The sequence below is a fragment of the Panicum virgatum genome, chromosome 2N (assembly GCF_016808335.1).
Source record: "Panicum virgatum strain AP13 chromosome 2N, P.virgatum_v5, whole genome shotgun sequence".
Classification (NCBI taxonomy): domain Eukaryota; kingdom Viridiplantae; phylum Streptophyta; class Magnoliopsida; order Poales; family Poaceae; genus Panicum; species Panicum virgatum.
The window spans coordinates 51,014,374-51,030,186 of record NC_053146.1 but is presented as its reverse complement, the minus strand read 5'-3'; the positions used below and the strand labels follow the sequence as shown (position 1 = coordinate 51,030,186).

The 15,813-nt window shown below is 47.9% G+C and overlaps 2 protein-coding genes across 2 annotated transcripts; both read left to right on the top strand.

The window, feature by feature from the left end:
- Positions 1-11,308, top strand: LOC120661047 (probable protein phosphatase 2C 42). Its single transcript, XM_039939736.1, has 13 exons — positions 1-691; positions 811-874; positions 1,165-1,270; positions 1,461-1,584; positions 1,666-1,788; positions 1,890-2,031; positions 2,122-2,198; positions 2,279-2,331; positions 2,919-2,973; positions 3,262-3,406; positions 10,184-10,305; positions 10,464-10,649; positions 10,917-11,308. Exons 1-13 carry the CDS (start codon positions 566-568, stop codon positions 11,004-11,006), a joined length of 1,413 nt encoding a protein of 470 aa, XP_039795670.1. The 5' UTR covers positions 1-565; the 3' UTR covers positions 11,007-11,308.
- A 1,830-nt stretch (positions 11,309-13,138) lies between these two features.
- Positions 13,139-15,221, top strand: LOC120661046 (protein LIFEGUARD 2-like). Its single transcript, XM_039939735.1, has 4 exons — positions 13,139-13,578; positions 13,671-13,790; positions 14,499-14,656; positions 14,746-15,221. The coding sequence occupies exons 1-4, from the start codon at positions 13,266-13,268 to the stop codon at positions 14,941-14,943; spliced, it is 789 nt and encodes a 262-aa protein (XP_039795669.1). The 5' UTR covers positions 13,139-13,265; the 3' UTR covers positions 14,944-15,221.
- Positions 15,222-15,813: the final 592 nt, after the last annotated feature.

The window sequence follows — 15,813 nt, the reverse complement described above, 5'->3', positions numbered from 1 at the left end:
TCATGATACACAAGACTAGATGGAGTTTTCTTGCCTTGTTACTACAAATTTCTTGGCAAAGGGTCGTGTGTATTGTCCCCTTGGTATGCATTACGTAGGCATTATATCCATTTAAATTCTCTAGAAATAAAATATGCATGTTGCTGTTTTCACTTCATTAAGATAGAGTGCCTGGACGATTAGTTTGTTATTGGGCATGCTGAAGTACCGGTCCTCGAATTTCACATGAGTTTGAATTCTTCTTTGGCATTGGTAATTTGTATTGTGGTTTAGGTTTGGGGATCATTGTATTTTGTCGCGAAATAATAGTTCACTTCATTTCTTGATTATCTATTTTTACTTTTCTGCCGCAGAATACTACTGTGTTATGTACAACAGTATATTCTAGTTTTAGCTAGTATTTGAGAAAAAAACTATTTAGCTACTGGATTTCTACTTTTAATCTCATCAATTCTTCCTGTTATAATGGGTGATCTGTAATAGTGTAATGCGATGTCAGTTTATTCATTAATTTTCTTGATACAGATTTTTAAGATTTTTTTTCCAGATACTCTTGTGTCGCAGGATGTCAGGCTTCACTATGGCACTCGCCATGCCAGCGACATTAAAATGTACCAAAACTGGTGAAAATAAAAGACTCAAGTATGCTGTATCAGCAATACAAGGATATTGTGAAAACATGGAGGACTCTGTGAGTAGCCTACTAGCCTTTTAAGAATCATTGGGAGCATTGTTCTCTGAATTAAAAATTATTGAATTGAGTAGTTTCTGCGAACAATGAAGTCTGATTGTAGTCTTCTCATTTTACAGCATACCATAGCAGAAGATATTGATACAAATACACTCTTCTTTGGTGTTTATGATGGCCATGGAGGTTTGCCTTCTAATCCTCTTATGAACATCAAATTCGAAACACATCATTCCATATTGCCATTTGACTTCATTGACACGTGATTCGGTTTGCAGTAGCGGAAGATATTGATACAACCACATCATCCTTTGGCTATTAGATTTTGCTTCATACGTTACATTCTTTTGACGTATAACATTATATACACTCAAAGAGTACTTGACTGTTCACTCATCCTTTTGTTTTCAGAAACTGGTACCATTTACTGTGAGATTTGCTATATAACCATTTGAGTTATTTATATTCTGTTTCAGGGCCTGCTGTTGCAAAGTTTTGTGCCAAACATCTACACACTGAGCTTCTCAATCATCGAGGGTTTCATGATAGTCTCGCTTCTGCAATTGAGAGAACTTTCTTCAGGTTATTTTTGTAGCTCACTACATTCGCACATAATATATCTGTTTCAGACCACATAAGTAATCTCCCTTTGTTACTACAGTGGAGAGCAAAGGACCAATGTTCATATGTTACCTTAATCTTTGTTCATGGTTGATAGTTGAACTTGTTTCTCATACAAGAAATATTTAATTATTGTTTCTACTTCTTGCAGAATTGATGTTATGCTGAGGGATAGGAATTTTGAAAAGGAGTTATCCAAGTATGGAGGTAACAGGCACTGGAGAAAATTTAAAAAGGATCTTTGCATGAGCCACATCTTGCCATGCTTTGTACAGGTTTTAACTCAATTAGTATTTCTTTATAACATCTAATATACGAAAGCATGTAATATTTACTTTATCTTGGTGTTTTACTAGCGACCTCCCTATAAAGGACCACTAGTTGATGGATGCACCGCATGTGTTGCTCTGATTAGGGGCAACCAAATTATAATTGGAAATGCTGGTGATTCACGTTGTGTACTCTCAAGAAATGGCCAGGTGCAACTTTTCTTATCAAGTGTCAGCATCCTATTTTGTAATCTGTTTGCCTGCATATTACTTGTGCCTGAACATCCTGTTTATTTCACTTGTACACGAAGGCTATCGCTTTATCCACAGATCATAGACCGTGCATTCCAGCTGAAAGGCAGCGAATTGACAAAGCAAGAAATGCAACTGTAATTAATCGAGTTAGAGGCAATGCCCCTCAAATTGATGATGGAAAGACTTCGAGATCTATAGGTATATAGTTCTAGCTATGACTTTTTGGTTCATTGTGGGATTATTCAATTGGTTGTGTTGCAGTCAATGTTTCACTTTCCTATATTTCAGGTGACCTTAAATGCAAGCAGAGTATCAGCTTGTTTCCCCAGGATCAAATATTGATTCCTTTTCCAGAAGTGCACTCTGTAAGCGTAGCTAAATCGTGTTGCAAGTGTAATTTTTTCCCAACTTTATATCATCTGATGGGAAATTGTCCTTTTTTTAGGAAACAATAACCGAAGACTCTGAATTTCTTGTCATAGCATGTAGTGAATTCTGGTAAGTTCTTAGCTAAAAATAGAGATGAATTATTCTTCTCATTTGCTTTTGTATTCATGATTCCATGCAGAATACATCAATTGAAATGAAATTTATCTTCCAGACATTTCTGTCTTGCAAGTTCCAAAATAGAATAGTATTTGTCAAGGAGTTTGATTTTTGGTTCAGTTAAATATGAATTGCTTTGGACTGGGCTCTTCATGATCGTGTATATTTCATCAGTACATGGTTCCCAAACGGCCGGATATAAGTCCTTCCTTCAAATCTATGAGATTGGGGTCAGATCGGGACTGACTTTACAGCACGGTGCTAGGTTTGCCAATCCTCTGTGTGCTAATGTTTACAGCACGGTGCTATGTCTGCTTTAACACGACCGTTTGCTGAAAACAATCATCAGATATGTTTGGTTTGTTTTGAACTAATTTACTGGGTCTACATACACTGGGCTTAATGAAATGTAGTAGTGAAGTTATGATAAGGACCCTGGCTAGCCTGAGTTTTTCTTCATACATTCAATGAAGTTATTAATTTCTTGACATTGTTTGCTCTATGTTCACACACGTCTTGTAAATGTCCTTTTTTTGTAGGGATTTAATGACAAACCAACAGGCAGTTGATTATATTAAGACATACTTAAAAGCTGTGAGTATTCTCCCCTCGGCATGTCTACTCGCTTTGACAAACATGCATTATAAAGAGGAAAATTTGCTAACAGATTAAGAAAAGTGTGGGTGCCGTGTGCTGCTATACTGATAGCATATACAATACATGCAAAGTATTCTCCTTTCAATCTACTAGTTGATTTTTGTAGATAATTTCTCTCTATGGATAGTGGGGTATTTGGCCTTCTTATTTTGGCTGACTGGTTTACAACTACCAGCTACAATCTTTGCATCTTCACCATTTTCTACCGATTTTGTCCTGACTCAGGGTGTTGACCTGAGTTACATCTGCAAGTCGCTGCTATTATACTATGAAAGACATCAAAAAGGGGGAAAGAACATGACCATCGTGATCGTTGTGTTCAAGAAGCCCGCCAAAGCCCATCCCGTGCTCCCACCTGCCACTGGCCAAGGTGAGGGTTCGTCTTCCCACGTGCCACCACCAGCACCTGAGCCACCAGCTGCCAGTTCCAGGGCCTAGCAACCACCATTTGAGATCCTGAGCCACTCGCTGCCAGGCCCAGGGCCCTGCAGACAACTTCCGAAATCCAGCTCTTAGAGACATATGAACGGAGCCTTTTAGCCAGTTATGAAGAGAAAAGATGAGCTTGCTTAACCTGGTTCTTCCATGCGATTCCTATAGCTGTACAGAGTATTTGGATTCGTTCTATTTATAGGACAAAATGATCTTATTTCTTTTTTTGCGTAGGATGATCCCTTATAAGTTTGCCGAGAAAGATTTTGTCCTGGGAGTTCAATTTTTGTTAACATAGCAATATGGATTCTTGATGCAGTACTTCCTAAATGGTTACTAGAACTTCTATATCCTCTGTATGTCTTTGGTCCTTGAGGCCTGAAGTTGAGCTGGTATATGTATCTGCTCACTAGTGATGGCGAACCAGACCTGCCTCTCGATAATGTTCTCATGGAACTACACCCAATATTCAGAGAGCCCTCCAGGGCTTTCAAGATGAGTTAGATCTTTGGTAGTCGTCTGGTGCAAAGGGCCTAACTGCCCTTGGCCTTGGACGGGTGGTTTCAGTAGTTTAGCCTTTGTGCTTGGTGCTTTGGTGGTCAGGTCCTTCAAGTAAATCCTGTAATAGTTTTATTTCCTAAACAGTTTTTTCACCAACCCCATTCCTGGTCCAAGGTGGGCTTTGGGATCTGTAATTGGATTATTCTTTCTTCTTAATACAAAGATTCGCAGCTCTCCTTCGTGTTCTGAAAAAAAAAGATAATGTTCTCATGGTCTCTGGCAATTGGCATAATTAACACAGATTTCTTTGGGATGAATAATTGCCATTTTTCATTCACTTAAACATAGGGAACTCGGACCATTACAATCGCCATTATTCCATTACATAGCATTACATGGCAGATATATTCTCTCCAACCCACACTCCTACTGATACGGCGTCGGGGACGGCGAGGAGAGCGCAGGGGCGATTTCAAGAGCAGGGAGGATTGTGGAAGGGAACGGAGGGGATATCGGGGACGGTGCGAGGTCAGCTCGTCGCCGGCGAGATCAGGTTCCTCGGCGGCGACCGAAGCCATCTCGCACCCTGAACGGGAGAGCTTTATTCTTCGATGAATCTGATTACAAGCTAGGCGGTGACCTTTATAGACCAGGTCCCGATCAAGCTAGCTGCTAACAACCTTGCCTAACAATCCGAAACAAATCTCCTAACAAACCAACCAACTAGCTAAACTTGCTTCCGTCGGCTAACTGAAAATCCCCCACATCAAGCGCCATTCTGTTGCTGCTTGTTGCGCCGCCTGTAATGCTTGCCAACGAACGCATCGACAACACTTCCTCCCTCCCCGAGGAACAGCTCGTCCTCGAGCTGCCACTGGGGGTACAACTCGACGAACTCCAGCAGGGGCTCCCAAGTCGCATCGGCTGCAGGCCGGCCAACCCACTACACAAGCAACTGCCAGACGCCCCGGTTCAAACGCGCACGAACGACCTTGGCAGGCGTCGGTATGACCCACCCATGCACCAAGGGCGGCAAAGGCCAGAATCTGCGCCGGTGGCTCACCATGGAACTTCTTAAGCAGGGCCACATGGAACACGTCATGGATCTTCGCGCTGTCGGGAAGGCGGAGACGGTAAGCCACAGTGCCGAGACGCGCCACGACCTGGAACGGCCCGTAGAAGCGAGGCGCGAGCTTGGAGGCGCGGACGTTGGTGATGCCGGCAGCTGTGCGATGGTGCAAGCGAAGCCACGCCCACTTGCCAACCTCAAACGTCACCTCCCGGCGATGTTTGTCATGCTGCACCTTCATGGCTTCCTGGGCCAGCAGAAGGCGTTCATGAACTTCCTGGAGGAACTCATCACGGTCACGCAGCTGCTTGTCGACTACAGCCGCCTTCGCCGTGCCGAGCGTGTAGTGGAGAAGTGTGGGCGGCGGGCGGCCGTAGACAACTTGAAACGGCGATGTGCGAAGGGCTGACTGGTACGACGTGTTGAAGCAGAACTCAGCCCACAGCAGCCACTGCAGCCAGGACCGTGGACGATCACCTGCCAAACAACGAAGATACATGGCGATGGTGCGGTTAGTGACCTCCGATTGCCCATCCGTCTGCGGGTGGAACGCCGAACTCAGGAGCAACTTGACGCCGGCAAGGCGGAACAGCTCGGCCCAAAAAGTGCTGGTGAAGATGGGATCCCGATCGCTGACGATGGATGTGGGAAACCCGTGGAGCTGCACAATGTCGGTGAAGAATGCGCGGGCGACGGAGCTGGCGGAGTAGGGGTGGCCGAGAGGAATGAAGTGGGCGAACTTCGAGAAGCGGTCCACTACCGACTTGCCCTCGACCTTCGGAAATCCCTCGATGAAGTCCATGGAGATGTCGCTCCACACCGTCTGCGGCACCGGTAATGGCTGCAGTAGGCCAGTCGGGTGCAAGTGCTCCGACTTGTTGCGCTGACACACCCCACAGCCGCGCACATAGTCCCGGACATGGCGGAGCAGATGTGGGCTGAAGAACGCGGCGCGCAGGCATTGCGCCGTCTTCTAGATCCCCTCATGGCCCATGTCGTGAGCCTCGGCCAGGAGGCGCGGCCACATGGCGGAATCATACGGGACGAAGACCCGACCGTCGAACAGGAGGAGGCCGTCAGCCAGCGTCCAACCGGCCGGCACAGTTCCAGATGCCAGCTGGTCGCGAAGCTCCTGGGCACGCGGATGTGCCGCGATCTCGGCCTTCAGCTCGTCGTAGAGGGTGAACGTTGGCAGGTCCAACGCGTGGACTGCCAAAGGATCTTCGTCGCGGCGAGAGAGGGAGTCGGCCGCCGTGTTCTGCTTCCCGGGCCTATATTCCACCGAGATGTCATAGCCAAAAAGCTTGCTAACCCACGTATGCTGAGGGATCATCGTGAGCCGCTGGTCGAGGAGGTATTTGAGGCTCCAATGGTCCGTGCGAACCGTGAACGCCCGCCCCCACAAGTACGGACGCCAGTTCCGGACAGCCTTGACCAAACCGATGAGCTCGCGCTCGTACGCCGGCAGCTTGGCATGCTGCGGCGCCACAGCGTGACTGAAGAACGCAAGCGCCCCATCACCTTGGTGCAGCACCGCGCCAAATCCCGCTCCGGACGCATCACAGTCGACGACGAACCGCTTGGAGAAGTCGGGTAGTTGGAGGAGCGGCGCCGACGTGAGCGCCTTCTTGAGGTCGAGGAAGGCACGCTCAGCGTCGTCGGACCACCAGAACGCCTCACGCTTGAGGAGAGCCATGAGCGGCTCCGCCACCGCGCCGTAGTTCGCAATGAACTTGCGGTAGTAGCCGGTCAGCCCGAGGAAGCCCCGCAGCGCCCTCACGGTCCGTGGGCGCGGCCATGCCTCGACCGCCTCGATCTTGCTGGGGTCCATGGCCACACCCTGAGCCGTGACAATGTGGCCCAGGTAGGCCACTGACTCGGCACCGAAGGAGCACTTGGACTGCTTCGCGAACAGCTGGTGTTCGTGGAGCTGTTGGAGCACTGCCTTGACATGCTGCAAATGTTCCGCCCATGATGCACTATAAATCAATATGTCATCAAAAAACACAAGTACAAAGCGGCAGAGAAAAGGCTTGAGGTCGTCATTCATCAGCGCTTGGAAGGTGGACGGCGCATTCGTCAGGCCGAACGCCATGACCAAGAACTCAAAGTGGCCATGGTGGGTGCGGAAGGCCGTCTTCTCGACGTCGGCGGGATGCATGCGCACTTGGTGGTAGCCACTGCGCAAGTCGATCTTGCTGAAAAACTTGGCCCCCTTGAGCTCGTCGAAGAGTTCGTCGCTGACCGGGATGGGGAACTTGTCTTTCACCGTGCGCTCGTTGAGAGCCCGGTAATCGACACAGAAACGCCGTGTCGCGTCCGGCTTCTTGACAAGGAGCACCGGGGAGGAGAACGGCGATGTGGACTCCCGGATGATCCCCTGGGCGAGCATGTCCTCGCACTGGCGTTCCAGCTCATCCTTGAGGAGCTGGGGATAACGATACGGCCTGACGGCGATCGGTGTCGTGTCCGGCAGGAGATGTATCCGGTGATCTTGGCGGCGCTGCGGTGGAAGGCCCCGTGGCGTGGCGAAGACGTCGGCGTACTGGGCGAGCAAGCTGTCGAGGACGTCGCGCGGGTTCGCCAGGGCGTTGACGCAGGGTCCCGGGCTTCCCACGCCACGCCAAACGATGCTGCGGCCATCACGCCAGATAGCCATGGTGAGCTTGTTGAGATCCTACATGATCGGGCCGAGGGTGCGCAGCCACTGAACGCCCAAGATGATGTCGAAGCCATCAAGGAAGAGTGTGTAGCAGTCGATGTCGAAGGGGACGCCATCGATGGCCACCTGCGTCGCCCGACAGACTCCGTGGCTTGGCACACGATCGTCGTTGGCGACCTTGACCGTCAATCCCGGGTGCCGAGTCATGGCGAGAACCAGGCGTCGGGCCACCTCGTCGTGGACGAAGGTGTGCGTGGAGCCGGTGTCGACGAGAGCGATCAGATCGGCGCCGTGGACGCGAACCAGGAGCTTCATGGTGAACTGGGCGTCGGACGGCGTTGCGATGCCCGTGAGAGCAGCGAGCGAGACGCCCAGGTCGTCATCAGTGCTGGTAGGCGCCTCCTCGTCAGAGATCTCCAGGAGGAACACCCCTTTGGTAGCGCACTTGTGATCCTTGGAGAACTTCTCTGGGCAGAAGTAGCACTGCCCGCTCGCGCGCTTCTCAGCGATCTCCTCCGGCGAGAGGCGGCAAAACCGCGGACGTGGTTGGTCGTCGACTTTGGCCGCGCCCTCGGGCGCCGGAAGCGCCAGCTGCTGGTGGCCGGGGCCAGACGGCGCCCGCGCCCTGCTTGGCGCGCGAGCGACCCCGGTCGTTGCTGCCTCGTGAGCACGGCGCTCGTATGATCGCGCCAGGCTCATGGCCATCTGGAGGTTGTTGGGGCGCTGCAACTCAACGTCGGAGGATAGTGGTTGACCGAGGCCTGTAGTAAACAGATCGATCTGGTGTTGCATGGTTAGATCAGTGCAGCGGCACAGGAGGGCGAGGAAACGGTGCCGGTATTCCTCGACCGAGCCGGTGCGGCGGAGGTTCGTCAGTTTGCCGAGGGAGTTGGAGCGGATGGGTGGGCCAAACCGGAGGTTGACGTACTCCACGAACCGTGCCCAGGACGGAACACCGACGTCGCGCTCCAGCTGGAAGTACCACTCGGCCGCCACGCCGTCGAGGTGCAGCGTCGCGGTCCAGACCTTCTCCTCCTCCATGGTCCGGTAGCCCTGGAAGAAGTGGTCGCACTTGTTGATCCACGGCAGCGGGTCCGACTCGCCGTCGAAGTGCAGAAAGTTGAGCTTGGGGTGGCGCGGGCGCCGCCAATCGTCATCACGGCGACCTTGACGTCCCCGGGGAAACCGCCGCCGGCGTCCGAGTCGTTGCCGCTGCTATCACCGCCGCCCCCCCCACCGGGATGCCGACCGCTAGGGCGTTTGGGCGAGGGAAGGCCGTCGTCTTGTGCCTTCTCGTCATCTTGGTCGCCACGCTGGAACTTCTTGGTGCGGGCGATGCGTCGATCATGCGAGTCGAGGCGCGTGTTGATGGTGGTGAGCTGCGCCAGGATCTGATCCAACTTCTCGCTGTCGTTCGCCGGGGTCGGGCCGGAGCCGGTCATGGCTGACGATGCTCCCGGTCTGGTCTCTGATACCAGATTGATACGGCGTCGGGGACGGCGAGGAGAGCGCAGGGGCGATTTCAGGAGCAGGGAGGATTGTGGAAGGGAACGGAGGGGATATCGGGGACGGTGCGAGGTCAGCTCGTCGCCGGCGAGGTCAGGTTCCTCGGCGGCGACCGAAGCCAGCTCGCACCCTGAACGGGAGAGCTTTATTCTTCGATGAATCTGATTACAAGCTAGGCGGTGACCTTTATAGACCAGGCCCCGATCAAGCTAGCTGCTAACAACCTTGCCTAACAATCCGAAATAAATCTCCTAACAAACCAACCAACTAGCTAAACTTGCTCCCGTCGGCTAACTGAAAATCCCCCACGTCAAGCGCTATTCTGTTGCTGCTTGTTGCGCCGCCTGTAATGCTTGCCAACGAACGCGTCGACAACACCTACCAGCAAAGAATTACATGTTGTAAGGAACATGGCATTTGGAATTGCTACTTGGTGGTGCTGAACCATGAAATCAGCAGTCCAGCAAAGAATTCCGTTGACATCCAATTGCTACTCGATCTGAATTCCAACTTACTGCCGTTTTCATCAGAGCACTGAGTAGAGCAGAGTAGCAGTAATACTGGGAAGCATTGACGTGTTTTGCACACTGAACTTTGTATATGCCACTAAAAGTGTCACCCCTTTTCTGCTTTCACATTCCAGATTATCTTTAACAGTTCTTCCTGTGATTGCAGCACTTCACAAAATCAAATCACATACTAGTATGCTATTTGAATTTGGGCACGTTCCTCTGTAAGTTTGGTTGGTCCAATAGCCAGTGAACACACAGATTGAATAAAGGACCTGTAGTTTAGCAAAATCACAGTTGACAACATATTAGTCCATGTCCGACTCCGACACTTGCATTTATATGCACTGAACTTGTATCCTGTTTCATTCACCTTTGTTTAAAGGGATTAGTGCTCTCAGTTTATGTCTACTATTTCCTTATTTTACAATACGTATACAACTAATTTATGTGCATGCAATTTTTCAGAAACTGCAAGAACACAGGGCCATCTGTCCAAGATTGCTGAAGTGATGAAAATTGTTAATGATACAATGAAAGCTCCAGAGTTGGCTGCTACGATACAAGAATTTATCAAAGAAATGGCGAAGGTAATATAGTAACTTGTAAATAATCAGTACTTGTGTAAGTTGTCCCAAATATAAAGCAATTGCTTCCATTTTGTCTTCCCTGTTCAAAGACTTCAAACCTTTCCGTCAAATCTAAATATCTTTAAACATCTGCTGACATGTTAGCATTCTGACTCTAGGATGGTAAGATGGAAGAGATGGTGAGTGTTGATTCAGCTTTGGACTCTGAGGACATGAAAAAGGAAATTGAGGAGGTCGACAAGGTTCTTGCTTCGGTAATAGGGGAGACTGCATCCCAGCTACCAGATGCTGCCAGGACACAGAAGATACAACAAGCTTCAACAAACAAGGTTGTTCCAGAAGAGGTAAATGCTTTGCCTTGCAGTTTCTTTGCATTAGTATCTAGTTTATGACCATTGAAGCGTGCAGAGGGTAAAGGTATTGTATGGAATGTTACTTGGGCGGAGTTAAATTGTCCATTATAGCATTGTAGGGTTAATTTTAGGAGGGAAATCAAATTGAGTTACCGGTACTCTGGTAGTGTTCACCATATGCTATTAAAGTGCTCTTTGTACAAGGAAAACATGATCTTAGTTATGAATTTGATGACTTTGGTTGTGCACGTTTTGCAGCGACAAGCTCTTGCTGAGGATGTTGATGACGACGCTGATTTCCGAGAGGAGATAACTGCCCGGCTTGCAGCCCTGAGGTGTCTAACCTGAGGCGTCTAACCTGCAGAGTCCATGGACTACGATATATTACAACAAAACCGTTGTATGGTAAATTGGGTTGATGAGTGATGATGGTTGTTTCCCCCTCACTTGACCCGGCAAGGTATTGTTTGCACAGTAAGCAATGTGATGTGGAGCGACTTGCTGATTTGATCTGCGAATTAAGATTTAGCACCAGAAAAAAAAATGAATAATGGTTTGTCTACTCTTCAGTATATCACGTTCTCACGTGTACAGAAACCATGCGAACACAGCAACGAGCTGCCAAGATTCGGTCCCCAGCATTTTGTTCAGGGAAAGTTGTGATATGCTGTTAAACTGTCATAGTACTCAGAGTATGGTATCCTACCGAGGAACATATGCTACGGTGAACTTCTCTGCGAAGCTTCTGCATTTAACTTTCGGCTGGTGACTCTCTTTCATTGCTTAGGAAGGTTCACCTGAGCATCAAATGGGTGCGAGGTGAACTGGAGAGCAACAACAAAGGCATCAGATGGCGGCAGATGACTTGTATGCATGCTTGCAGCAGATGAAGGCAATTGCATTCAATACATTCAGGGAACATCTGATCGGCTATTGCAAGTGCAGACACAGCCAAGGTACATTCCTCTCACCTGAATGAGAATGGTGTATTTGCAGTCGTTTCCAGGAGAGCTCACATTCCCATCAACTACTTAGCTGCTTGAGATTCGGCGCTGCTGCTGTTATAGTTTGTGCTTCTAATAATGCTGCTTCTCCAGGATAGTGTTTGGTTGGGAGGATGTACATGTACTAGGATGGAGCCATTCCATCCCACTTTTGATAGTGTCTGGTTGAAGAGCAGCTGGAATGGGTTCATCCCTTATCAAGAAATATATTCTCAGATCCGGAACGGACTCGCTCAGAAAAAAACCATCGAACGAGTTCATCCCACCTCAATGCCCTCTCTTCCCGTCTCCTGCACCTGCACGCGCTCCCCCTCGTCACCCCCTACCCCTCTGATCCGGCCTGCACCCATCGAGATGCAGGACCATAGTTTCTCGCTTTTTATAACCACGGTTTTAAACATAAGAGGAAGCAGGACGAGAGAAAGACGACAGCGAAAAAAAAAATAGCCACAAGAGCGGTGGCGCTCCAGACCCTGTAGCGAGCCAACGCTGGTGGTCTAAGCCTCTGCCAGTACCACCTCGTGACCTCCAGCAAGGGCCTGCGCAGAGTGTTGTGGGCGCTGGGCACGTACCGTGTCCGGTGGCGCACCGGCCAGCTTGGGCACCCGTGAATGGGGAGAACGTCGCAGCCGCGCCGTCGAAGGCTGATGCCGTGATGCGTTCACAGCAATCAATGGTCTCGCCCGCGGCGCGGCGGCACGGATTCGCGCAGCAAGCGGCGACATGGCTCGTGGCATGACGACGGATTCGTCGGTGGCACGCGGCGGCGGCAATGGGCACAGTGCTGCGCAGACGTGAACGAGTGCCCGGGCCAGCGACGGTAACTGCAACACTTTAACCGCATTCAAACTGAACCACACCGAACTAAACTTTTTTTTTTGCTAAACCCCCAACAGAACCATACTGTCACACAACTTAAACCGTCTTCCACCAAACTAATTAAAGCGTGCCAAATAAAGAACCAATCAATCAAAACCAGTTTGCCCTTGTTTAGATGCACCCAAAATTCCAAAGCTTTTGAAATTGGACCACTTTTTGGAATTTTGAACCTAAACAGGCCTTTGTAAAGTTTTGGTTCCAAGGGTGCAAAATTTTTGAAGTATATGGACACACATTTGAGTATTAAACATAGACTAATAACAAAACAAATTATAGATTCCACCTGTAAACTGCGAGACGAATTTATTAAGCCTAATTAATTCGTCATTAGTAAATATTTGCATGTCTCCAAATATTTGATGTAAAGTTTACAGCTATTTAAACTGTAAAGTTTTGGAATGTAAAGTTTAAAGCCATTTGAAATGTGAAGTTTTTGCATCTAAACAGTTAGCAGCTTTATCATGAGAAATTGTATGGAAACACAGAATAAATAGGTTTACAAATCGGAAAACCATTGTATTTTATTATTGTGAGTTCTTTTTTTAAGATATACTAACTTTGTAGCATAACCGACTCCGAAGCCTATTCTCCTCCTTACTCGAGGCCCATCTAAATATGTAGAGATCTCAGATCTGTGCCTCTTCGTTTCTCCGCAAGTCCCATCGATCCCAACACACCCATCTAAATATCCCGAACGCCGCAAAACCCTAAACCCAACGCCGCCATGGCGGAAGTCGAACCTGACCTCGAGGCCGGCGTGGCCACCGCATCAGCGAAGGCGGCTGTAAAACCCGAGGCCGATCCCAAGCCCGCAGCGACCGCCGCTGTGACGCCGCCGCCGCAGAATGTGGAGGAGGGGACCCCGCGCCAGCAGTGGGCGTTCGTGCGGAACGTGTACGCCGTCATCTTACTGCAGTACTGGCTCGCGGGGGGCATCGTCGCCATCACCTACTTCGTGCCCGCCGTCCCGCGCTTCTTCAAGTCCCCCCACGTCGCCGTCTATTTCGCCATCGTCGCCATCGTCGCCCCCTTCGTCGGTGCGCCTCTGCTTTCTTCACAATTATTATGTTCCGATCCTCGCCCTAGTTTTGTAATATATCGTTAATTTTAGTATGCTCAATCTGCGCAGCGTTATGGCCGATGCTCAAGTACAGGGAGAAGCACCCGGTGAATCTGCTGTTGCTTGGCCTCGTCACGCTCTGCTTCAGCCTCAGCATCGGCATCATGACCTCCATCTTCACCAAATTCGGTATAGGCACATTCTCCTATCCCCCGTTTCCGTCTTGTGGAGTTTGATGTCTTTATGTGCTGTGGTACAATGGTGGTAGTAGTTTGGATCCAGGATCAAGTAACCATCTCCTTGCAGTAGTTGCTGATATGATGCTGGTGATTCATTGCCTTGTTTTCAGGTGATATGCGTGTCGTGTTGTTAATTGTCCTGTAGATTGTTAACAGCAGATGTGGTAGTGGGGCTATGTGATGGTTCAAACAGAATGTATCATTTAGCCTTTTCACCCCTCATTGTCATTGGCTGGATGTTCCTGTGTTTGCTTTAAGGACCACTGGTGTGCTGTAAGGACCACTGGGAGTGGGACATAAGAACACCAAATATTTACTGTCAGGCTAAAAGTCTTAAAGGCATGCCGTGCCCTGTAAAAGAAGATATTGGATGATACTTAAATCTTGATCAGGGAAGTTTTTTTACAGCAACTAATAAGTTAACTTTCAAATTTAGATGATGAATTAAGTCTTGATCTCCTTAGCAACTCTACAACTGAACAATTTACAGGTTAAGTATTGAGTTTGTCTAGGCTGACTTTTGTTGATGAAACTCATGGGGTCGCATGTTCCATTGTCCATCTTTAAACAATTGTAGATTTCAAAATTTGGTTGTGTGACCTGCCATGCTAAAATGCTATTTGTGTCTCTGTAATGAACTGTATTTTTATGTCAACAGGTACCATGGTTTTGCAATCTATGATTCTTACAGAAGTTGCTATGATTAACCTCATCATCTACACATTCTGGGCAGCCATAAGAAACTACAAAGTCACCTTCCTGTTCCCCTTCCTGATCAACCATCTCCTCATATTTGTGATCTACCTGACCATTCAGGTATAACATAATGTTTTTAGCAGTTTCTTCCTTAATTCTTTCAATAGTTTCTTTCTTGCATGATGCCTGTCTAAATATGTCGCTCCTAGGTCAATTGTCCTCTGGGAAGCGCCAATATGACCATATTGGGTTGCTTGGTCACCATGTTGTTCGTTGCGTTCATCGTCCATGACATAGAATTGCTGATCAAGCGTCACAAATACAAGGAGGACATCTTTGCTGCAATATCACTATACTTGGACCTCATCAACCTGGCCATTTCTTTTCTGTTATCACCCACTAAATGATTGTTCATCGAATAGTTGTACAAATGTAGCAAATGGTTTTACATAGTATTACTATTATATCCCCAAGATATATCGGCCAAGATGGAACTGCATAGGGCAGTCCTATTTGGTGGGCAACTGCATCTGACTTTAGTGGAGATTATAAACACTAGTTGGTCGTTTGTTATGTCAGATGCTCAAGTAGTTAATGTGGTCTCTTGTACGTTGCCAGTCAACTTATGGGGTTTATCCACACTGTTGTTTCTATATTTCATACAGCTCTGGTGCTGATCACCTGACCCGTGACTGTTCTTTTTTATTATTATTTTGGACACCGTCTATTTTTATGCGGGTGACTAATACTTCCTCCATCCTAAATTGTTAGCGCTTTTGACTTTTCTAGATACATTGATTTATTATACACCTAGATATGATATATATCTAGATGCATAGTAAAAATTATGCATCTAGAAAAGCTAAAGCAATAATTTGAGATGGAGGGAGTAATAGTACTCACATTTGTTTCTGGAATATGCATTTTAATATTGCACATACGTTAATACTGTATAGGTGCTTGTGTGAACATAACTCATGTGGAACCGTGTCTGGACAGTAATGTTGCTGTGTCTCTCATCAAGAAGATTCGGACAAGTCAGTGTACTCGTCTCGAAAATTGACGCGGTCTTTAAAAATAACTTTAACTATTATCGTTTTGCTATAAAAAAAACTTATAAAATATACTCAATACATACTTTTAGGAAATTATACTTCAAGATGAATCTACTTACGTCGCTTTTATATTTTCAAACTCAACCCTAAAATTTTTTTTATAGTCAATTTAAAATGTTTGATTTAAGACAAACTCAAAATGATTTATACTTTACTAATACA

What these genes read in the sequence shown, in the direction of transcription:
- LOC120661047 (XM_039939736.1), top strand. Translation starts at nt 566, where the DNA reads ATGTCAGGCTTCACTATGGCACTCGCCATGCCAGCGACATTAAAATGT. An exon ending in TTAAGACATACTTAAAAGCT is followed by an intron (nt 2,974 to 3,261) that starts GTGAGTATTCTC and finishes GTCCTGACTCAG; the next exon opens with GGTGTTGACCTGAGTTACAT. An exon ending in CCCACCTGCCACTGGCCAAG is followed by an intron (nt 3,407 to 10,183) that starts GTGAGGGTTCGT and finishes GCAATTTTTCAG; the next exon opens with AAACTGCAAGAACACAGGGC.
- LOC120661046 (XM_039939735.1), top strand. Translation starts at nt 13,266, where the DNA reads ATGGCGGAAGTCGAACCTGACCTCGAGGCCGGCGTGGCCACCGCATCA. An exon ending in CATCGTCGCCCCCTTCGTCG is followed by an intron (nt 13,579 to 13,670) that starts GTGCGCCTCTGC and finishes CAATCTGCGCAG; the next exon opens with CGTTATGGCCGATGCTCAAG. An exon ending in CTCCATCTTCACCAAATTCG is followed by an intron (nt 13,791 to 14,498) that starts GTATAGGCACAT and finishes TTATGTCAACAG; the next exon opens with GTACCATGGTTTTGCAATCT.